The 24765-nt window shown below is 41.5% G+C and overlaps 1 protein-coding gene across 2 annotated transcripts; it reads left to right on the forward strand.

Annotated features, from left to right (window-relative positions):
* kcng2 (potassium voltage-gated channel, subfamily G, member 2) lies at positions 1–24643 on the forward strand. 2 transcript variants are annotated; one of them, XM_040121046.1, is made up of 3 exons: positions 1–401; positions 7125–8024; positions 23356–24643. In XM_040121046.1, the coding sequence occupies exons 2-3, from the start codon at positions 7236–7238 to the stop codon at positions 24181–24183; spliced, it is 1617 nt and encodes a 538-aa protein (XP_039976980.1). In that variant the 5' UTR covers positions 1–401; positions 7125–7235; the 3' UTR covers positions 24184–24643. The 2 variants fall into 2 exon arrangements, with proteins under 2 accessions (XP_039976980.1, XP_039976981.1); XM_040121047.1 differs by lacking the exon at positions 1–401 and adding an exon at positions 7001–7047.
* Positions 24644–24765: the final 122 nt, after the last annotated feature.

Here is a 24765-nt window from a genome sequence, read left to right on the forward strand (position 1 = left end):
GCCTTCCACCTGCTCCGAGCCACACACACACACACACACACACACACACACACACACACACACACACACTCCTCTGCAACATCTGCCACGCCGCCTCTGATTGAGGAGGGAAGAGTCTGACGGAGTCTCTCTGATAAACTGGAATAACATTGCCACCGCTTGTGCGTCTCCGATGGACCAAGCGATTCCGCGGGGGCTCGCCGGACGCCGCGCGCGTATTCCCGGAGGCTTGAACGGCGACTTTGAGGAGCCTCGGAACTCTGCGCGGCGTGTGAGCGCGCTGGTCGTGCGTCCGAGTCCCAGGCCATCTGCGCGGAAAACTTCGCGGCATGCTGCACGTTGAGGGGTGCGAAGGCGCGAGCGAGCTGGAACAGATGGACACGAGCCCGACAACGCACTGGGTGAGTCTGGCAACTGGGGTTTTTTGAAACCGTTCCACGTTGAACCGTTTTTGCCACAAAGAGGTCGAAATTGCAAAATGCGTTTGGTATCATAACGAGGAAAACAGTCACATATTGAACACACAGCAGATTCAACACTTTTACAATAGAAGCACAGTATATTTAATCATTTTTTCACATAAATGTGATAAACTTCTTCAATTTCACTGTACTATCCTACTTGTTGTCCAACAGGGGGTGGTAAAGGGGTTACAGGGGCTAAAGGTTCTCAATGAATACTTTCCTAATGTCCTTATGGTCTTTTTCATTCATTACTATAACAATCCTATAACGTTCCTGGAGGGACTGTGGGGGGTGTTAGAGGAGTACTATAGGCCGTTTCCTTTCATTTGGGGATGTTTCTCTGCATAATTACATGAGCTTCTGTCATCGCCTGTGCTGTACATGTAGGCTTTTGAGTCCCAGCAGTGCTCTGCTTTAGATGTGATCAAACTGTGCAGCTCCCTCTTTCATTACATCAAACCCTACCTTTCTGGAGGTTTGTCCACGGATAATTGGATTTGCCTGTCAACGTTCGAGTAAAGCAGTTATACCCTAAGTAGCCGAGAAGCTTTCAAAAAAAGCTACCATGCTTCTCAGAGGCATCTCTCTCTTCCGTTCCTGTATGGATTGGCCATATAAATGTCACTGCCTCCCCGTGCTGGGATCATTAACCTGTTGATGTGCGGTGACGGATGCCCGTGTTTCTCTCCTGCTGTAAATTCACGTACGAACACACGTGCTCGTGGGCCCCTTGAAGCCACAGGAAGCAAACTATCGAGAACAGATTGCGGCGGACTTGGCAATCTGCTCTGACACGCGAGGGTTTTTTGACATGCTGTGCGTCGGGTTTGCCACGCTGCTGATCGCTATGGCAGCTCAGTTAACTCATTAGTCCTCCTCCTCTGTAGCTGAAGGTGAGCTGATGGGAGGAGGGTGTTGGATGGGCTGTGAACCTGCACACTCTTGGGCCATGTAAAAAGAGAAAAGAGAGGGGAGATGTGCCACATTCTTCCCTTGTTAGTAAGTAGGCGGCTGTTCTTTTTTTGCATTCTGCTGTGATCTCTAAACTCTATCTCTTTCCTAATAACTGTGCTTGCACACAAACTTCGCATCCCTTCCCTTGCAGCAATTTATTCAGCCCATTATCTCCTCCTCCCTGTCTCACACTTTGTTAAAGTCAAGCCCTCTGAATGAACTGATTGACAATGACTGTCAGGCTTGAAGCTTAGGTCTAATTTTCTATTAGAGATCGTCACGGCCCGTATGAAACCTCTAAAAGGCAGCGTTAAAGTCTCCTGCAATAGCACAGTCAGACATTGTATTTTGGGTGGGCCCTTACAAAAGTGAGTGAGCCAACTTTTCCCATGGAAATTATTTTATGAAAACTTGACGGTGCATTCCTTAGAACTAGAAATGGACAAACATAGAAAAGCAGAAGAAACAGTGACAAGTTTACTTTGCAACATTTTGCATTTCAAAGGCAATACCCAGCAGCAAAACACTGCCTGTACTGCACGCTCGAAAAGCTGTCGGTGGTATGCAGGCGTGAATAAGTTTGCAGACAAAAACCCGTGAGCAGGTGAATTTCCTGTGGAGAATTCCTCTAAAAATCAAAATCTGGACTGAGGGAAGATTGGATCTATTGTACTTATTCTTAATGCAGGAATTAAACATAAACAGATAAACAGGAAACATGGAAGGTGTTCGTGTATATATATGTGTGTGTGTGTGTGTGTGTGTGTTCGTGTGTGTGTGTGTGTAATGCTGTGGCTAATCGGTGTACTTACACATTGGGTTGTGTTGGGTTCAACCCTTGCAAATAAATTGGTATTTGGACAGTATTAATTCCTGTACCTGACTTTGATTTAGTTTTAGTCTCAGTCTCAGTGTTTGGGTGAAAATCAGTATACTCCAGTTGCAGTCAACAGAAACCATCTTTGTTGTATATGGCTACTATGGTTACAGCTGTAACCATAATGTATACAGGTTCTTTTCCGTCACGTTAGGGGAAAAGGCAGTGTTGACTTGTTCACACACACAGTGTCCATGTCATGAAAGACTGACACTCAGTAAATCCTGCTATCATTTCCAAGCTCCGGCCGTTTGAACAGAACCGCTCCCATTTCCTCCTGATTACCCAGTGTTAGCATTAGCATTAGCATTAGCATTACTGCAGCATCCTGCAGAGCAGCGACTCTCTCAGAAACTGGATTCGCTACAGTGCTGTTCATTGTCAGGGTTAGGCTTGAGAGGAGAAGCTAAAATGTCTTGTAATGCAGTGATATTTCTGTAGTAAACATTTAGAGGAAGATTTAGATGGTGGATTGCAGACATTACTTCTTTATTTTTGGACTCAAACACAAAAGTCAGCCAACTGAAAGTCAGATTAATGCTGTATCCACATCCACAGCAGCTGATAATGTTACGCTAGCGTCTCATGATTTGTTTCACCATTTTTAATTAGAAGAAGAAAAAAAAAACAACAATAACAAAAGATCATGTCAACTTATACAGTCTTTTTACAAAACTTGCCCGGATGGTTTAGCCCATTACTGGCTTCACTACTGGTCTCCAGTGTATTCTGCAAAAGCAAATCTACAAATAACTCAGAATAATACAGCTCCAAACTGAATTAGTTTTTTACGCTTTTAATACCTTTTCAATTATGTCTCTTTAGGGTATAGAAAAGTATTGTCTACTTAGAGCAACTTATTTAGCCCGTTTGTAATTCATACTGCAGAAAGCAGGGCAGGATGTTTTGCCAATTTAGATTACAGACATTGTGAATTGATTAAATAATAAAGTGTCTCTTTAGTGAGTCAAAGCCCTGCTGGGCAAAAAAATCATCAGTTCCTGTGACTCATAATCTAAAAGTTGCTCTACATCTCAGTCCTTCAGACTATAATGTATTTGAGTATGTTGTGAGAAGCACTCTTTCCATGGTTATTGCAGTTCAAGAGAGACGTTTTGCATCATTCTAGATTATGAAATCATTTTCTCTCCACTGATTGCTGCAGTGCCTCTTCAGGCAAGACACTTAATTGTCCTCATATTTTTGAATACAGACTGTCGCTGTCAAAAAGTCGCTCCGAGGAGATCAATCAGTCTAATTTAGCAGCCAGTCAGGTGACAGTTCAGTGTCATTCAAGACCTCTGTGTTCAAAAATAATCTTCTGCTTCAGGCCTTTTGCAAAGATTAAGGTTGATTTGCTGTGGTAAGGCAGATGTATCAGTGATGCATGGGTTGCAGATTTATGCAAAGAGTCATGTAAATTATATTTGCATGAGCAACCGGTGGTAAAAGAATAATGCAGAGTTGAAAAGTAATGCATCTTCTATAGGTGCTATCTCTGAAGAAAGACAGAGCAAGGTGTCTCGAAACCATCCATCCATCCATCAGCTATACCGCTTATTGTTCGAGTGTCACGGGGGGGGGGGGGCTGGAGAAAATCCCAGCTGACATTGTGCGAGAGGCAGGGTACGCCCTGGACAGGTCACCAGTCTACCAAAGGGCTGACATATAGATATAAACAACCAGTTAAGATCACATTCACACCTATGTGCAATTCAGAGCAGCCAGTTAACCTAACCTGCATGCCTTTGTACTGTGGATAGAAGCTGGAGTACCTGGTGGCAAATATTCATCCACCTTGGAAGTATTTCTTAAACAAAAAATCTTTAAACTGCAGGTTTGTAACAGAAACTGTCGTCCAGGACATGTTTTTAATTGACTGTTTTCTCACAGATCCATGGTCAGCACACAGGTACTGAGGGTCACAGGTCTATGGCAAAAGCTTCATGTGCTGGAAATGAAAGGAAAAAATATGATCTCATAAGCTGCACTCAGTTCACCTAATGAGGATAAGAGGGATGTAAAATACTTGAATCAAAAGCAATTTTTCCACTCACAATGACAGGTAAAAGATAAATTGTCACATTGATTGCCTGCTTTATTAAATTAGAAAATTTGCTTTTTTGTGTCAAAGACTTGTTTGCATTTGGATTTTACTGCTTTAATATAAAAGACTAATACACAAACAACATAGACACTTAGCATGTATGACACTGGTTTGTTCTTGAGAAACAGTGGATATTTTTAAGTCCTTCCATTAAACAGACTGAGAAGGAGCTAAGAGTCTACAGCCTGGCTAGCAGCTCTGTGAGGCTGTATTTGAAGTAAATGCTAACATAAACATGCTAACATGCTCACGATGATAATGCTGGCATGTTGACGTTTAGCAGGTATAATGTTTACCATGTTCACCAGGTTCGTGTAGCATGTTAGCAAGCTAATATTTGCACTGAACAGAAGGTACGGCTGAGGCTGATGGGAATGTCATGAGTTTTGCAGGTACTTGGTTGTAAACCAAAGTATTGAACAAAAAAACAAAAAACAAAACAATCAACCAGTTGATGGGACTAGATGAAATATCCAGGGACCAAAGTTATAACAATTTATCCACTGGGCACCATGAATATGTGTACCAAATTTACATTTCATGGTAGTGCTCGAGGAAAAGTCAGGTGATCACCGAAATTAGTAGAATTCATCCTCTGGACCCATGAAAGTCCCCAAAATTCTAAACCTACAAGACCTAAAATTGAAGAAAATCTGAAAAAGCACTGATTTTGATGGCTGGATTTTCATGAGACATTTGTGAGCTACAGCCAGGAGATAGTCTAGTCTAGTCTAGTCTTTGTGCTAGGCTAAGCTAACTTTTAATTTAACAGACATGAGATGGGTGTTGGTCTTATTACGTGTTTGAATGAGTGTTGAAATACTACTTTAATCAGGACTTAATCTTGCATTTCTCTAATCATAAATGCAAGAGTTCCACAACTCAACGAGCCTATTTGACATGTTATGCCTCTGTGGCTTGAGCTTATCCTGTACGACTTGAATTCCTGAAGTCATCCCTGGGTGCAGTGTCATGCTCATAGACTCCTGTCAGAAGTACTTTGCCAAGTCACTGTAGAGTCACTGAACCCCGGAGAAAGTGACCTGTTTCAAAATGATTGGCCTCAAAATAGAAGAGGAAACTCTGAGGATAGCTGGAGGGGTCCCACTCTTAATTGGTTGTGCTGATGTGCCCAGCCTCCCTACCTCAGTTCCACTGCCTCAGGCCCAGTACGGTCATCCTTAGAGAGTAAGGGTTCATTGGCCTGTTGCTATACTTACAGGCCGTGTTATCTGGATTGTGTATCCAGATTTCGTTGTTAAATAAAACAAAAAATGTTTTAAGCTTGTGAAGACAGCATGACTTCAGAAATGTGCAATTGGATCTAAAGAGCTTGTTTTTGAAGAAGTGAAAATAGCCAGTGCACACACAATGAAACATAGTACCCATTGATCAGGGAGTGATGACACTGGTCTGATTCAGCAAAAACAGTAGAGAGTGAGATGACACTACCCCGATGGATTAGAAAACTCCAAAACTTTCCAAAGTAGATGATTATTGCTTCATTATCATTGATTCTTTTATCTATCTAGCTTTTTAAACATTTTATAAGCATAAAGGTAATGTTTCGTCAGCCTTTATAGAAACATGTATACCATCCGGAAATAAAGTTGTTATCCATGAATAAAATGAATATGAGCATGTACAGTACAGTGTGATCAGTGTTTTTACCATATTCCTCTTTTTTTACATGTTAGGGCTTTTCTCTTAGAAAGAAAATTTGGACAGGCTCACCATATAGGCCGAAATGTTTACAGTACCTGCCCTTTTGATCCTCAGAATATAAGATATTTTTCGTGTTGACAAGACCAGTCTGCTTTGAATAATACATTGATACAGCAGCTGTTTGTTCATATGAAATGAAAAATGAACAAACCATTACCACATAGGTTAAACATTGAAGATATGTTAAGTCCATGTGTTTTGAATAGCAGTTGATACTTTCCTTTAGTTGATATTTGGCTCAGCGTGATTTGTAGTCGGTTACTGAGTTTGTGATTTCCTACAGTTTGTTAAGCACTGCTTTAAACTGTCTCAATCCACAGCCTGGGGATCCCGTTAATAGAAAAACAACTAATTAATTTCTCTGCATGGGGTTCAGACCGCAACTTGACACTGGCTCGCCTGTTTTGACTCCTGGGTCTTCTTTTAGAGACTATTTACTGAGAGGGGTAGTTAAAAGCCAACGACTTTAGGATTCTGTGGATCACATTAAGACAGTAAAAAGGATTTTTTCCTGTGTGAGGATTATATGTTCTTCCCGTGTTTGAATGAATTTACATGGGGTTAAATTTGTCCGTTAATCATTCTATCATTCAAAAATATAAAGAAAATATAAAGATATCAAAGAATTAAGAAAAACTTAAGCGCAAAGGAAACTCTATGACTCATAAACTATGAATAAGGAATACAAACTCAAAGACAGGTAATATATCTGTGATTTTAGATGCAAATCACATTTCTTTGCATTTCACAGGAAGCAGCCCCCCCCAGTTCCAATGCCTGAAAGGTGTGAAGGGAGCAGGTTCCAGACATTGTTCAACCATCCAACAAGCACTTCATTTGCGGCATATTGATGCCTTTCATGAATGGACTCATCTGGAATGTTTGATTTTACAGAGACAGAGAGATACAGTAGATGCTTGGTAGTATTAAGCCCTCCTAAAAACTGTGTAAAGACACTGAAAAATGTAATCACTGACATGCCATTTCTGTCCTGCAGAGATATGCTGTGTTGCTGAATGGGTGACAAGCTCCAAGTCACCTCAGACACCTTGTGAAGCCCCCTCCTATTGCATTGTACAGGACAGGTTCCCCCATCAGAGTGGCAAGGATGTACCAGGAGGTGGCCTTCCTGGCAGGCAGCACTGAGCACCAGTTCACCACCTTCCACTTCAACCGTGTAGAGAACCCAAAGGAGGTCAGCTCCAAGAAGGGTCTGTTCTACAAGCGAGCCCAGCTCCTGCTCCACCCACAGCCCCGCCAACAGGATGGAGATGAGATTGGCCTGGCTGATGGGGCAGCCATTATCAACGTGGGGGGTATCAAGTACCGCATCCCCTGGTCAACACTGGAGGAGTTTCCCTTATCAAGGCTGGGCAAACTGCGCAGCTGCAGCAATGAGGCCGAAATCATGGACGTGTGTGATGACTATGACGGCAGCTGCAATGAGTATTTCTTCGACCGAAGCCCATCGGCTTTCCGCACAATCGTCACTTTCTTGGCGGCAGGTAAGCTGCGGCTCCTGAGGGAGATGTGCGCCATGTCCTTCCAGGAGGAGCTGCTGTACTGGGGGGTGGAGGAGAACAACCTGGACTGGTGCTGTCTCAGAAAGCTGCGTCTCAGGCAGGATGAGTACAAGGAGCAGCAGAGGCTGGAGGAGGAGGAGGCCGAGCTCACATTGCCGCAGTCCTGCGAGGAGAGCCAGCAGCCTCCTGGAGCAGGGGTACAGGAAGAGACTCGTGCGGGGGGCTGCATGCGGAGACTGAGGGACATGGTGGAGAACCCCCACTCCGGCCTACCAGGGAAGATCTTCGCCTGTCTGTCAGTGCTATTTGTAGCCATCACTGCTGTGACTCTGTGTGTCAGCACCATGCCTGACCTCAGAGAGGAGGAGGAGAGGGTGAGTTTTCTCCGTCACTTCAGTAACATCTTTATTCTGTGCATTTCTTATTTGCTGATTGAATTTAAATTATCCAAAAAGTCCAGACTCATTTCTGGTGCCCCATATTCAGTTACTGGAATATCTTTCGAGTTATTGGATTTTTTATTCAGCAAAAGCAGCAGAATTGGGCAGCAAAATCATTTAGAAGCCATGATTAAACAAAGAAGTATAAAAGCAAGACTTCTCTGAATTTTAAGATAAGACGAAGTATAATTACTACCATTGTTAGGAAAACAATAAAGCAGAGAAGTAGTGTAACATCATTAATTATGGCTCCCAGGGATTAGAATAATCCCAAAACAAATCTAAGGAAATTAGTAATATTACATTTTTGTGTAAGAAATCCAACATTGCACCTCATAAATGCTTACAGTAGTGTCTAATGGTAAAACAAATGTGAAAATCATCACATGCTGAACAGATTTTCATAAGTTACACCATAGTTATGGCTTTACGTAACACAATACTGTAATTATGAAGGGAAGGAACCCCAGTCTCAAGATTCCTTTTTTTTCGACAACAGCCTAAGGGATGTGTGTGCTTTACAGCTGCTACAGTCGAATGCAGATAATGTTGATGCAGCAGCCCACATACTGAGTCTTCCTTAGCTCTATTGTAAACCATTGTGACAGTGACAGAGGCGAAGGCTCAGGGACAACGAGGCTACCTCCCCGTTCACTTGAATACAAGATTATTGCGGAGCTTCCCTCACTGGTGCTGCAGCGTACATTCCTTCATAGCAACATGAGATCCATATTTTCCCATGCATGTGATAATTGACCGTGCATACACAACACCGAGATAATAAAAAAGACTATGCATTCACACACCTTTAAATCAATGAATAGTGGTTGGATTTTGGCATCAGTTCTGTATTTGCAAAATCCCACAGATATTTTCCAAAGGCAGCTGATTTTACTTGACCTGCTTCCAAAAACGAATATGAAATAAGCTCAAATGAATACAAAATAAGCTCATTATTGTTGTATAACATGTTGGTTATGTAAATTGCAGCCATGAAATCTTAATCCGTACAGTTCAAGGCTTGTATACCGAAACCTTATCTAGACTAGCTGACCAGTAAACAAAATGGGGGCTGTAAATGGAAGATACTTTCATTTACAGTACACTGTGTGTTGTGTTCCCTTTGATGCTTAATTTACTATGGATTTTACCATGAAAAACAAGACAAAATGCAGTACTTCTGTAAGGGATGTGGGAATAGTTCAATATTTTGGGAAATACACACATTCACTATTGTTCTAGGACGAGGAGGTCCACATAGATCTCTTTTCTGTGCCTTAACAAAGCTGGATCTGGGGCATGGTTGGCCTAGCTTAGCATATAGTCTGATTGCAGGTGGAAACAGCTAGCCTGAATCTGTCCAAAGTGAAAATAAGGAGGAGGAGTGAGCCGTTGCAAATTCACCAGGAAAGTAGGTGCTCAAGTAGCAATGAACTAAATGCAAAAAAACACAACTCGGCACCACCAGATGACTAACTGGAAGAATCTTCTTTATTTCCATATCACCCTGATGAATTTCCTATGCTGAAACACAACTGTGAAATAAAGAAAAAGTTTCCATTTACTCAAGTAGTGTTGTGAGTTGTCTTTTTCCATAAAGTAAAAAAAAGAAAAAAAGAAAGACAGAAAAAAAAACCACCCTGTGACAACTTTAAAGCTCACTAATTAGCATTTTGTAGTTTGTTTTGTAATCTGTTCGTAGATAGAAATGTAAATGAAGTGGTGTAAATCATCAAATTTGTGGTTTTAGGGTGAGTTTCATGCTGGTATAATTTTTATGCTAACAACTGTGCGCAGCCAGTGCTGTCAACTATTTTCAATGAAAATTAGCAATAGCCTGCTCAGAAAGTTGCTAGAGGCTAACTTGTAAATGCATAATATCAGTAGCAAGGAATCTGCATATCCATAAAAGACTGTATTTAAAAATTTTAATTACATGCCATCAATATTCATCTAAATGTACTTGAAAATTCACAAACCTTTTATGTAAGCCAGAGAACACAGGAATAAACTAACTTTCTTAAACTCTTAAATTAAACAGTAAAAGAGATTCTCAGGCAGATGACGGGGATCAATGATTGGTTGTTAGGAACACGTACGTTCACAGCTCATTTACAGTACGTTTTATTTCTAGCGTCTGCCTGAACAGTTGCTAGATCAGTCGCTAGGCTCTTTATATTGCCAAATCTAGCATAAAAGTGGCTAAGTTGGAAACAGCTGGAAGCTTTCTGCAGCTGTGTTGTCACAGTGAGGTCTCAAGGTTTGGTACCATTGTGCTCATAGGAACCAAAAGCTGTATGACAAAACATGTATAAACTGTTATTGATCAAGAAAGAATTACACCACGTAACTACCCCTAAAACTATTAACTATTGTTTTTCCTTTTCTCTTTGTGTATGTATTTAATTAAATAAGGTACATTGTTTTAATTAGTGAGCTTTAGAGGTGGAATATGTTTTTTTTTTAACATTTGAGAGAGGCAGGCTAGCTGTTACTGGTTTTTATGCTAATGGTCTCACCATATCCTAATTCCAAGTCTGCACTTAACACACAGACATGAGATTGGTATCAGTCTTCTCATTTCACTCTCAGAAACAAACCACAAGAGTATTTCCCAAAATGCTGAACTATTCTTTTAACTGCAGTGTACCCTAAAGAATTTGTATATGATTATAGTGAATACTGTATTAACAATTTAAACAAAACAAGGGTGATAATATTCCAGAGCTGGTACCTGCTAGGTGAAAATTCTTAATAAAATGATGATACTCTAAACTTACAGTCTCTGGTCTCTAATTAGGTCTGAAAGTTAGAGGACAGCACATCCACTTGTTGCTGTGCTTAGCTTTCATCTTGCAGGAAGAGGAATATGGCTACCTCAGGCTTTTGTTCCTGCTTATTTTCTCCCTGACAAGTGGAGCAAAAAAGCATATTAAAGCTTATGATATCTTACTCCTGGGCCTTTTCATGTCTGCCTTTGCCTTGGAGATTTCAGAAAGCCTTAAAGATCAGGATCCAGAGCGTCTTTGTATCGGGCTAATTCACCTCTTGAATGACATCAGCAGACCAGAGTATGATTACAGAAGAGCTCTGCAGCTTCTCCCTCTGTCAAAGATATGTCTTTATGAATTCTTTCATCTAGTTTGAAGTGTGTAAGCTTCAAAGGGGAAATCTATAAGGAAAGCAAAGTGACTGAAAGCTGAAAAAAAACAGATTAAATATTTTTCTAATTTTATCTCCAATTAAGTGTCATCTGTCATTACATGACTGTATGAATCTGCAGCTTTAATTATTTGAATCAGAAGAGCAACAGATATGATTAATGACAAACTATGTTTCAAGCTCTGGAGAGCTGGCAACAGTCATTGTGGGGCACCAGTTAACCACCCAGCGACGCCTGAAAAAGTGAGTGGCGCCCCTCCTCCAAGAGAACATTAGGTGGTGGTGGTTCATTAGGAGTCAGGACCCAATCTGAACCAACCAGTGGAGGAAACCCCAGAATGCAAGGGTTTATGGGTATAATGAGGTGGCTGTGTCATTCTTGGAAAACCTAGCATAACAAAATTATGAACACTAGAGACGGTAAATTAAAATAAAGTGCTATCCCTAAATGCCAAAGTCTCTTAATGTGTGGAGACTTATTAAAACTTTGCTCTAAAAGTATTGTGACTGTTTACAACTTTTGGATAGATGGTATTTGGACCATGTGCACATAAATCAAGCACAAAAAAGACTACGTAAACTTTCCCACAATGGTTAAGAAATAAATGCCCAATGATTTCTTACTGTTATGTTCCCAGCAGTCATGGTGTGTACCCAGGTGTCAGACAGAATTGGCTGTGGAGCGTCTCCTCTCCTCATAGCCATGTTAGGAGAGGAGTTGGGCCTGGCCCTGAAATCTTATACATGGGCATTACTTCCTGCATTGTCTTCTATCGTGCTAAAATCGAGCAACGCATTTAGGTGGCTGAACACTTTGATGGAATCCAGCTCAACTTGGTGAATTGGGTTTGCTAATTACCACATATTTTTCAGTCGAGTCCGCCCACTCAACCTCCTCTATTGCAGAGCATCCTACTTTCCATTAGCTTTGATAGCCCACCATTTACATCTGCAAAGATCCTCCCTATACTAATGAAACTAATGAAATGATCATTTCCTCAGATACCCATTTCCAGATTGTAATATGTTATGAATTAGTTACGTGTAATGTTTTTGAGACTACAGTTATGGCTCCAGTGTTGGCAGTTTAAGAGATGATGTTAGATACTGCTTTATAATGCTAACCTGCCTAAACATACCATGACTTGTTAGCTGTTATACATTATGATACGACATTGGCCATTCAGACGTTCCTGACTGGTCCAGGAATGCCAGTTAGAACAGTGAATTGTATTAATGTAATTTTCATTTCAATCTGCAATTTCTTTTGCCAGTTGAGTCCAACACAAACAAGCGGTGTGAGCACAACACTGACTGATAGCAAACAGTTGCCTCTGTTCAGCAGATACGAAGCAATATTCACTTTCATTTTAGCTCTGTTTTGGCCTCTTGCCACTCCTAAGGGAAATATAGCTCTTAAGCAGCTAAATGTAATCCACTATGTTCACCAACTAGTAGTTAACCAGGTAGCAACACTGGGTTTATCATCAGGAGTTTTCTTTTTTTTTTTTCTAAGAACAGCTTGTTGTGCCTGAAAACTAGGTTGATAACAGTGAATCTAAACAGTAAAGCTGCGGGCCTGGAAACCAAAACAATGCACCGAAAAAAGCGAAAGTGCTCCGTAGAGCTGAAGGTAACTGTCGGTTGATAATTCTCTCTGTGGGTTCATCGCTACAAGCAACCGTGACCGCAGCCCCTTTCACAAACAAGTAGTCATGAGACACACTGTTAATACAAAAACAAAATTGATTTTAGTGGATTGAACAACCTGCCCAATTGGGATTACTTGACAAAATTGAGTCCTGGCCCAGACGCGCAAAGCAACTCAACATTTTTATTTGCCAGTAAATGAAGTCGTTTTATGAAGCTGTCAGAAATGTGGATTCCACCCTAGATTAAATTGCTCTGTGAGGCATGAGGGCAATGCAACCTAAACCTAGGAAGTGGCCACTTATATATACTTGGTCACTTGGTCACATGAGCTGCAGGAGAGAGTCCAGGCAGAAACCAGAAGTGTTTAAGGAGCTGCCTGCGATGGCAAGCACTTAGCCTGTCTGTCTAATCTAATGTGGCTGTTAGAGAAGCATTCAGTGGCTGAAAGAACTTTCTCACCCCCCCCTCTCTCGCACACACATAAAAAGGAACTATATTGCATTTCACATTTTATGGTCACGCATCTGCACTCTCTGGATGAATAGGGGATTAAACATCTCAAGTGTTTTGTCAATTTCTTCCCTCAGAATTGCTTACTCTGTTTGCATAAGCATCTTTGAAAACTGTGTTCTTGTCCCATTTATCTCCTGCTGGAGCGCCAGCTATGGATCCAACCTTTCAGTGACTCTGCTCATGCCTTACAGCCCCAAACACTCCATTCTGATGTAAATCCCAGCCACTTTAAAGTATACCCCTACCACAGCCATATATCATCACAGGGGAATGGGGAGCCAAAGCTCAGTGGGTGTGGACAGAAGGAAGAGAAATGTGTGCAAATGCTGTAAGAAAATAGAGAGAATTTTGCCTTTGTCCATGCAGAAAATATGAGGATCATTCATCCCTCCTGACTGTGGGTTAGACATACTGCAGTTCATGCTCAGAGAAATGTGCAATCCATCATGGTGGTGATAATTTGTGTTTTTCATCCAGTGTTTGGCGAATAATTCCCAGTAAGTTGAGGAGTGATTTCTTTCCTACAGTGCAAACTGTAAACCCCATGGGAATATGTCATGTTTTAAGCTAGAACTTTAGCAAACATTCTCTACTGTCAGCTTCAAAATGTGATAAATGTACAAATATAGGATGAACACTAAATTTGATACAGTATAAAATTGTTTAAGCTATTGCTGCAAATAGTAGTATAGTACTTTACAAAAAGCAAGCGAGAAAGCTATGTCAATTAAATTAGGCTTAGTAAAAATTGCTTAACTGCACAGTACCATCAATCTACCATAGTTTTTTTTATTTATTCATGAAGTTTCATAATGTTGATTGTAAAATTTGTCCCATTTGCTCTATAACAAAAACAAAACCCTGATATCCACCAAAAAATACATTAAGCTAGTAGCTTGAAAACAACCGAGCTGACATAAAGCCGCAATGGGCAGCAATTTGGAGGGGATTTGTTTTTTCTGTATGCTTTAAAACTGTATTTAGCACTATCAATATTTTTTTTTAATTAACACTGAATCAGTTCACTCAGAGTAATGTGAATGAGTATCAAGTAGTGAACCCACCAAAACTCAATACCCAACAATGAAGCTTTTAGCTCACATTAATGATTTACTGCCCCACACATTTGTTGAAGGGTTGAGTCCAGTGGCTCTCACAAAATCCTGTATCTAGCCACATTCACATTGCAGTAGGAAAAACAAGGGTCTTGTGCCGTGTGACCCATGTTGGTCAGTGAACTATTTACCACTTTGGAACTTCCGGTGGCTTTCATCAGTAGATCACTAGATTGCTACGTTTCAGAGACTCTGACAATGTTTATGTAACAAACCTGGCATCTGCATCTGCGTGCTAATATTGCACAAAAATTAATATCTTGTCTGTTCTCGATATGAGGCCAATTTGTTTCTCTCATCATCATTGTTTTAACATTTGAACAGTTTTACGTTTGGGTCACTGGGATAAGGTACAGCTTTGTTAAAACTAAATACAGGTAAAGAATAAAGAAACATGGCAGGTTGATTAACGAGCTTTACTGTTTACCCTTTGCTGTAGATCATTTTAACGACAGATGTGTTGTGTTCAAGGCTAGCAATTCAACAGATAAGTAGTATACTGATGCCTTTGGCTGTCTTTGCTGATCATGCTACCCTTGCCTTCCAGGTCGTAGCGGTCTTTCAAGAGTTTTAGACCTGTTCAGAGCTGTGTTTCTGAGTTTGTTTTGAACTCTTTCTGCCCCCTAGCGATCAGAAAATATTTCAGCAGTAAGTAATTACCTCAGGTATCTAGCCATCCTCCTCATGAGTTAGGAGACTGGTGCATTGCCATTTGGATTCAAGATTAATTGAGAAACTACAAAAACTCAGAGTAAAAGAGGTTAAATAATGTATTTCTCCGGCCCACTGGTTACTTAATGCAAACAGAAAAATGCTCCGGTAGTGCCTGCTCTAATTGCTCCTCCCTGCGGAGCTGCAAGCACACCCAGCTGAACAGCCTCTCAACACATGAAGAGGGACTGACTTAGATGTTAGAAAATGCGCCTCCCATTACCATAGACGCATTTGCATCAGTAAACATTTTCAGTTAGAGTAGACTGCCATTAACTGAAACAATTTCCAGTATTACACAGTAACACCCAATATTTTAAAATAATTTTTCCAATGTAACCACAAAGGAAGCACTTTGCTGTGTGGAAAAGATGAAGGATATTGAATGCTAACTCTCCAGGGATATGAGGGTACAGTTGTTCCAAAATCTAATCAAAACATGTGAGGAGCTTGATTCCCAGGAGGCTGAGCTTCAACTCAAGTCCAAATGTTCTGCTCTAATGGAATGATATATTTTTTTTTAACAGCAATCATTTGCAGCCCAATTGAGTTGCATTAGCCTTGCTCAGAAATGTTAATGCAACTTAAATCTCCCTGTAATTGCTTTGTGCGGAAACCATGGTGTAAGTGTTGCCTGGAACAAATCAGTTGCTAAATGACAATGATATAAGAACACCTTGTACAAACCTATATAGATATAAAGATCCCAAACTCGCTGTTGAAGCCAGATCACTGTTTGTCATTAGTTGCGCTGTCTTCATTTCCATGGCTTTCCGCCCATCAGTCATAGTGCAGCATTTTAACATTGGGGGGCAGAGAGAGAAGGTGAGCGCATACATTTGTCAGGCAAAAGCCAGTAATATCGATGGTACTTTAGATTAGGTTAGATGAGATGAAACTGTAATGACTCCCATGGGGGATTTGGGTTGTCTCAGCAGCAGAGACCAGGATATAAATAACAGTGTATGGGCATACAGTGTAAAGCCTCTGTTCCTATTGTCGAGGTTGAGGTGGATGGCCTGCTATTCAGCATTACCATTATCAGGCATACAGACAGAACAATCGGTTATGTGTCCAGAAGTGCAAATACACAGTGCAAGCTATTAGCAAGCCAGTAGTTACAGGTAACATGGATGCATTAGGGGACTAAATGTGTATCATTTTACAGACGGAAGGGCATGTGTGTATTCTGAAAGCTCAACTGCCTAACCAGATTGTGGATTGCAGGTTGAAAGAAATCAAATATTTTTGTCCAGCAAAGAACAGAAAACACTGGCCATAAAGTTCCTTTGCCCTCACCAAAGAACCGTCTGTAATAAATACATACTGACAAGCAGCAGAACGGCTTGGGTTGAGGCCAGTGCTCTGTGTGTGAGTTATAGCAGTGTTTTCAGTCCTTTGAAAAATAAATATATATATTAAATGATTAAACAGTTTGATCAATATCAACGACGCTGGTGGATTAGACCTCTTCTTCTTGGCAAAGATGATGTTTATTAAAATCTTTAAAACGTTCCACACAAAGGAATCATGATTATGTAATCATTAATCTGGGTCTGAGTGGAATAATTTGTGTGCTAATCAAGATTCAACATCCTAATCATACACACAAACACAGAGATACTGAGGACATTCACCAAACCTTAAGATAAGACATCCTGGATTTTAGGGACAAAATGGAAGAATGGTTGATGAGGCGATATTATTTGTTCCTTTTGAGATATGTTTAGTCTCACACCAGGTCACTAAGATATTAGCTTAGTGGGAACATTGATCTTATTTGTCATCATTTGAGTAAAATTGCTTCTATCTGCTCCCATTTCTCCCTCAGGCAGGTTTCTCTGAACCATCCTGCCCCTCAGATTTGCTGTCTTCGCTTTCCCGGGCCTCCTGGTTTCTTGCACTGATCTCAAACCCAGCAATCGGTGCCACGGATTTTATATTTAGTGTATGTCAGTTTAAGGTTGTGGGAGAAGAATTAAGAAGAGGATAGAAAAATATACTTATATACAGTGTTTCGATATACATTAGACAGGCATGAGGCCTTGTGCTGACGGTGAAATGTAGCAGGTTAAATAAGCACTAATGGTTATTGAATATACTGTTAACTGTGGGGAGCAGGAGCCTATCCCAGCATGCACTGGGTGAGTAGCAGGGTATACCATGGACAGGTCATCAGTCTGTCACCGGGCTAAAAACAGACATTCACTTTTATGGGCTGTTTAGAATTTTCCAAATCACCTAAAGTGCAACCAGCCCATAAATGACCAGAATTCTGTCTGTGGTTATTTAGGTTTTTTTTTTTTTTTTTTTTAATCAATTTGAGTTGAGCAACTATGTGTTTATTGACTTTCCAGTTATTTTTTTAGCTGTGCACAATTATCGGCTTCCGTGCCATGATGATGTTATATGGAATAAAGAAAGTCACACTCATAGTAACCGTCCAACAGGGAATGTAGTCCCTGGTATTCAGCCGGTCTACCACTTTTATCCAAAGTAAAATATCCCAACAAAACAACTGCGGCTCTGATCAGCCATAGTTCCACCCTGCGGCCACAGGTACGATAACCACGATAACGAGGCATTTAGGGCTTGGCGCAGCAGAATGGGGAAAAGAAGACGGGGTACCCTAAAACTTAAGCTCTCCGCGTGCTGTGTGCAGAGACCGTGCGCCGTCTCTTTATGCACGTGAGCGCGCACTGTCTGCCACTGTTATTGCCTACACGTCAGTGTGAGGTGTGCTCTCGCCCATGCGGGAGGTGTCATAGCTCTCCGTTGATGTGGTGGACCAGTCTACAAGCGCACACCCCCTTCAGTTCACAATTCTTTGTTCAAACAACAGAACTTAAAACTTATAGTGGCTGCATGTTGCAATTGTACATCATTTGTGTTGTTTTTTTTGTTATTGTTTTATTTTTACCTGTTTCCATGTTCTTCTTGTCGTTATAAATACTTTGGGTCTTTGATTACCGTGTGTGTGATGTGTGTTTTGGAAGGAGGCAGAAAAGGAAGTGACTGGGTCAAGGGAACCACAGACCAATGAGCCAGTCATCAACAGGGAGCTGCACACTGTCCGCGACAACTCAGACCGATTTTTTTTCCATTTCAAGAGGCACGCACCGGATCTGTGGGGGTTTTGCAGGTGCACACACGTGTGCTGAGCCTCCTGTGAGAAGCATGCAATGGACCTTACTTGTAAAAGCTCCCCAGGGTTGAAATTTACGCTTCTTCAGGGATATTTTCAAACAGTATTCAGGCTTCAAGGATTAAGTGTGTATCCTTTTAACTTCCCTACCTCTGATAAGGAATAGCGCTCTGCCGCTTCCCCGAGCTTCTTTAATGGGAAGCATGCAGGAATGTCTCCCATGTAGTAGATGAGACAGACTGAGGTGGGACTAGTGTGCTTGTAGACTCTTGAGCGGCCACTTTGCTTCTTAAAAAGTGCTTGTCGGACGGTTGGATAGCTTCAGGGGGCTGTGTCCGTCCACCTCCGTAGCTTTACGAAACCTAACAATCCGACATTCACACGCATGTCCACACTGTGGTTTGCCAGCTATGCGGAGCTGAGAAAGCAAGCTGGGTTTGAACTTCTCTTTCAAGCGCTCTTTTTTTCATTCCTGCAACGATATCGCGTCTTCCTCCTCTCTGCAATGGCTGGATTTTCCCCTTTTGATTTCCAACATAGTCAGACAACATGTCGCACAAAACCACTTCTTTTGTAGTACAACCCAGCTGTTAGTCTACATGAATTTTAGCATTTTCTTTTCGAACTGCTACAAATTTCCATTTGACATATCGGTAAGAAGCCTGCGGCCTACCATTGCTCAGAAGAGTCTTCCAAAGTTTTAGCGAGTGTCAGAGTGTCAGAGCTACCGATCCACGCATGGATGAGTTAGGCATCTAAGCATAGAAGAATAAGGAATGAGGCGAGGTAAAACCTTTGCTTTCTACACTCCTTCAGTTTCGATGACAGCACCAGCTGTTGGTAATGGAGTCCATTTCATCACTTATCCGACTGGTTTTCAGTCTCTTTCTTCACCTTGGAATCGACATCGTGTTAAATCATTAAAGACACAACCAGTGATAAAAGTGAAACCTAGACGTAGTGTTTATAGTATATACGCTCATAAATGGGCCATTTCATTTAATGAATGGAAATACTACTGTCCATGCTGGACCTTAAAAATCCTGAGGATTCGCACACAATTATGTTGTTGTTCTGTAATAAGAGTCTTGTTTAGTAAAGAGGTATATTACGATGGGTTCTGTAAGAGAAGGAAAACGGTTGAAACTCAATCTGGCTGGCAGACCAAAAACACAAACACTGAGTACACACAGAAGAGCCCAGTGATGTGAACAAATGAGAGTGGTAAATAAATCCATTTAAAGCCTGGGCGTGTCGAAGACAGACCCAGCTCAGTATTTGAAGTCCGCCTGTTTGCTGAATCACACCCACTCCAAGATTATCTGCAGGGATCAGAGGTGAGCCGTCGCTTCCTGCATTGTTTGGTTTATATGCTTGTCTTCAGCCGTGGCAGGGTCAGAGTCCCCTGATCGTTGAGACGGATAATTGTGTGCTTTTAATTTGATCCTGCGAGGTTCTGTGTGCATGAGAGGCTTTTCGGGGTGGAGATGGAAGGGAAGGGGGGGGTGGTGCACTCAGACAGAAAGCCTCTGACAGAGAACAATACAAATAGGCTCAAATTCAATGAAAGGCACGGTATCAGTTGCAGCTGCGTCACGAGCAGACGGATTCCCTTGTGAATGCTGAGGAGCAGAATGACTGAAGACGAGTGAACTCCTTAAGGATTTGGACAGTAGCACTTTTATTTGTTTTGGCTTTCCCATCTTATTAATTTGGATGTGAAATGACAGCATGTTGTTAGAGGACGGATTTCACCTCACAGGAGCAATTTTGAGTCACACCCCGTTACAGCTGAACAATATGAGATGGGGAAAAAAGGGTCAGACAGAGGAACAGAAAATATTATACTGATGACATGACATCTAGACTCCTCCGAATAATAGCCGTGTTATGTAATCTATAAAAATGTTTTTGGCATTCCACAAAGAGAGAGTATGAACAAAAAAGTATTTTTGCTTTGAAATTTCTGGTCCAAATTGGCTGAAAATCCTCTCACACTGAAGCTTACAATCTGTGCTCATAAGCTCATACTTACTGTTTTATTTCACATCTCAAAATACGAGGATGAAGCCAAACACTAGGCTTGGTAGCAGCTGGCCAGGGCCTGTGGAGCTGTGCTGAGACAGAGAACTGGCTCCTTATTTTTTATTTTAATTTGAGCCAATGCACATTTTCTGATGGGACTTTGTGTGACAGAAAATAACAAATAATTTGTCTGTGCTCTATTTTCACTCTTCAGTAGGCAGGTAGTGAGGGGCAGCTGATTTGCCCTCTTTTAGTGTTCATTAATCAAATTCAAACAATAACTGGTAATAATAATGGATATTATATTAGTTCATCTGAATTTTGTGAGAGGCTGCTACACCTGTTGCATCTTGATCCTTATGCAAAATTCACAGTATTCTTTTGGTACGATTTTCTTGCTAAACTAATAAAGAACCCTTAGCATTACTGTTTCACTTACTTTCTGTATATTTTGTTCAAAAGACTTTCATAATGCCAGTACAACACTGTAAATCACATCGTCAACATCATATAATGTTACGTCAGTCAAACATTATAAGGGTAAGGAAACGACATAGTTAAAGACCAAACTTCAGGTCACTAAAGAGGGGCTTAATGACCCCGTGAAAATCTTGTCTTTGCTGACCTCCAGGGGTCAGCGCTGCGACAGGCGTGACGCTTTCAGCTCGAGAGGACAGCAAAACACTGTAAGTGTTTCAGCTGCTTTTTTTCAGTCGTCTGTCTCTCGTGCATCCGATGGAGCAGAATCCGCTCATATATATAATCAATCCACCTGTCTACACACGCTTTTTACTGATGCTATATGCGCGTAAACGCGACCTGAAGTGTAGTTTTATGCTCCAACAGTGATGGATGAACTACAACTCAGTACTGTGCCTGAACACCTCCAGAGTGGGTGGGAGGAAATTAGTACAGTGCATTGTAAAGTATTTGAAACTTTTGCCGAAAAATATGTTATTGAAATGCAAAGTTCAAAGAAAGGTTACAATCTATACTGTTTACGTACTAATCAGCAAAAGCGCACTTAATGGGCTGTGCTCCATCAGAACACTCAAATAATCCACAAGCTTCTGGTCCATTCAATCAATATTACTTTAATTCACAGCTAAAGAAGGTCCAATTGTGAGCTATGAAGCAGTGTTGGCCTGCAGGTCTCCTGCTAGCTAAGGAGTCCCTGGATATGTCTCTTGGCCAAATTTCGACTTTTAAATTTTGTGCGTTTCTGACTGTTTATCAAATTACTACCCGAAGAATTAGGTGTCGCAAGTTTGAAAAGATCAAAAGATTATAAAAAGAAGTAAGGCCGACTGGAGTTACTATACAGCACTTTCACATCCAGCCTGTGGAGGTGAGACAGAAATGATTTTTCTGAAAGCCTGCAGCAGAACCATTTTCAAAGAAGTATTTTGAGACTGACTAACGCTCACCCCATTTCCTATCGGCTGGGTAAGCTTGAAAGGAGTATGTCCATCTGTCAGAGAGGGTGATTTCCAACCGTGATCAACCCAAACATCTGTGCTCTTACTGTCACTGAAAATGACTAATGGCGGCACTGCTGAAGACACATAACACATAAATTGATTGGCAGATTAGTCTACATGCTTCAATGACAATTACTTTTTCAAGCACTTATACTCAACATTATTTTTAATTTCTATCATTTTACTTGTGAGCCATCAGTTAACAGTTTATTGCTGCTGCAGTGTGAAAAACTGCAACTCCAGCTTTGCCGATCAGTGATTTACATGGTCCGAAATGGGTTTAGCAAGTCTTATGTCTTAAGGGCAAAAACTGTGCTATATGCAAATCTAAGTGAATACCCTTAAAAATGCATGAGACTGAATCCAAGAGGAATTTTTTTCTGTGCGGGCAGTCAGTTGGAATGATGTCTCCATTGAGCAGAGCTGTTGAGTGAGCAAATAGTAATGAACATGGTTTGCTTATACATTCACAGTTGTGAACACTCAGACCTGCAGATACCGCCACGGTGCTTGCAGAGGTAATCCCCTATTTTCCTAAAGTCATCACATGTTGAGCTTTAACCTTGAAACTCTTTTCATGAATATCTGAGCCACGTAACACAGCAGGGAACTGAGTCTTAAAGCATGCAAGACGCCTTGGAAACGTATTTCGCTACATTAAAAGACATTACAAAGAGGAAAGGTGTAGAAGTTTTTAAAGTATCAGAAGGAAGTTTTCGTAATTGCGCGATTCTTTCCACATATTTTAATTAATCCACACATAATTATCCCACACAAATAAAGCAAAGATTATTTGTTGGTCATTAGTAACACTTAAGTAAATGTAGAAAAATGAAAAGCCTAATCACACACTAATTTTTTCAGTCTCCTCCAGGGGTGACTTTGACTTAATAACCAAGTAATCTCTTATAATTATATTTTCAAATATTTATGAAGGCTATTTGATCAGTCTTAAAGAGATTAAAAGAGATAATAGTTCAGCTCTGGTAGCTTTAAGAATCCAAAGTATAGCTTCCTTTGCCTCAGCTATGAATTACTCTGGCAAGACAGTTAATTTCTTACGTAACATCATCTGCACATGTACACCTCATACAGCTTTCACCTCTTGATCGCTCAGGTTTGACGAATGAGTGAGGTTTACTAGATGAGATAATCAAAGCTATTGTTTTACGCTTCATGAGTCTTTCAGCAACCTTCCCTATGTGTTCTGTCAAAGTAAAGACTCACCTTTTTGCCGTGAGATCAAACGCACCAACCTCTTCCATCATTGATGAACCCACAAATCAGACAGGCTTTGAAACACAATTATTAATTACTGACTCCATGCTAAGTCTTCACGTCACCTTTATCTGAAGTGCTTTGGAGTTCACATGTGTCACTCGCTGAAGGGTGTTATTGCTGTAGATTAATGTAACAAAACCCTTAATATCTGTCTTTATCTGCTTCTTTTTTCTCTACAGGGTGAGTGCTCCCAGAGGTGTTATAACATCTTTGTGCTGGAGACCGTTTGCGTTGCCTGGTTCTCCTTGGAGTTCCTGTTGCGATTCATTCAGACGCAGAGCAAGTGTATGTTCCTGCGTACGCCTCTAAACGTCATTGACGTAGTGGCCATCCTCCCTTACTACATCACCCTCATCGTGGACTCTCTGTCGGTGGGAGGGAAACCTGTGGGCTCAGGGAACAACTACCTGGAGAAGGTAGGGTTAGTCCTGCGAGTCCTGCGAGCTCTACGGATCTTTTACGTCATGAGGTTGGCCCGGCATTCCTTAGGCTTGCAGACGCTTGGTCTGACAGTGAGGAGGTGTACACGCGAGTTCGGCCTGTTGCTGTTGTTCCTGTGCGTGGCCATGGCCCTTTTCTCCCCACTGGTGTTTCTAGCTGAGAGCGAAATGGGCGCCAAGCAGGAGTTCACCAGCATCCCCGGTAGCTACTGGTGGGCAGTCATCTCCATGACCACGGTGGGCTACGGAGACATGGTGCCCAGAAGCATCCCTGGCCAGGTGGTGGCGCTCAGCAGCATCCTGAGCGGCATCCTCCTCATGGCCTTTCCTGTCACGTCTATCTTTCACACCTTTTCTCGCTCCTACGTGGAGCTGAAGGAGGAGCAGAGCCGGGCGCTGAGGCAGAAGCCGGACTCGCAGGACAGCACCAAGTCCCAGAACAGTGAGGACTCCCAGGAGACGGACAGCTACCACGGCATCACGGAGGCCACGGCCTCATCACTGCAGCGGAGAAAGTCCTTGGCTGCTCAGAGGGCTGCTGAATTTAGAGCATCCTTGCAAACTTAGCTGCTTTGACTGTCTGTCAATCTGTGTTCAATTGGCAGCCTGGGAGGCCATGACACCCAGTGCTGGGACTTCAGAGATGACAGCAGCAGGACTGTGAAGAGGGTGGAGATTTTCTTCACTGGAGTTTGAGGCCTCTGCTTTGATCATGTGAAGCGCTTGTGCACCAGAGTCTATCTGAGCTTCTTAAGTTTTACAGAGAAGCTGCAGAGGTCTTTTTCCCACAAATTTGACTTTAAAAGATGGGTAACAGTACAACATTCATGATGAAACAACAATGACTGAAAAACTGACAAAGACAGTAGTCTCACAGACTGTGATTCAGATTTGAGACAAGTCTGTGCAAAAGGGAAATCTAATACCAAAACATCACATGTTGTTATTCAGACCTCAGAATAATAATTAATGTTCCTCATGTAGCTGCATTTGAGAGGACTGTCTTAAATAAAGATGTTTTCTGAGATGTCAGACATGCAGTTTATTATTGATGTGGAATATCTTCTCCATTCACTTTGTATTGTATTTGGGTAAACCAAATAACTTACTGTAGGTGGGACTCTGTTATGTGTGTGTCATATATGTACA

This window comes from Xiphias gladius, chromosome 24 (genome assembly GCF_016859285.1).
Source record: "Xiphias gladius isolate SHS-SW01 ecotype Sanya breed wild chromosome 24, ASM1685928v1, whole genome shotgun sequence".
Lineage (NCBI taxonomy): Eukaryota > Metazoa > Chordata > Actinopteri > Istiophoriformes > Xiphiidae > Xiphias > Xiphias gladius.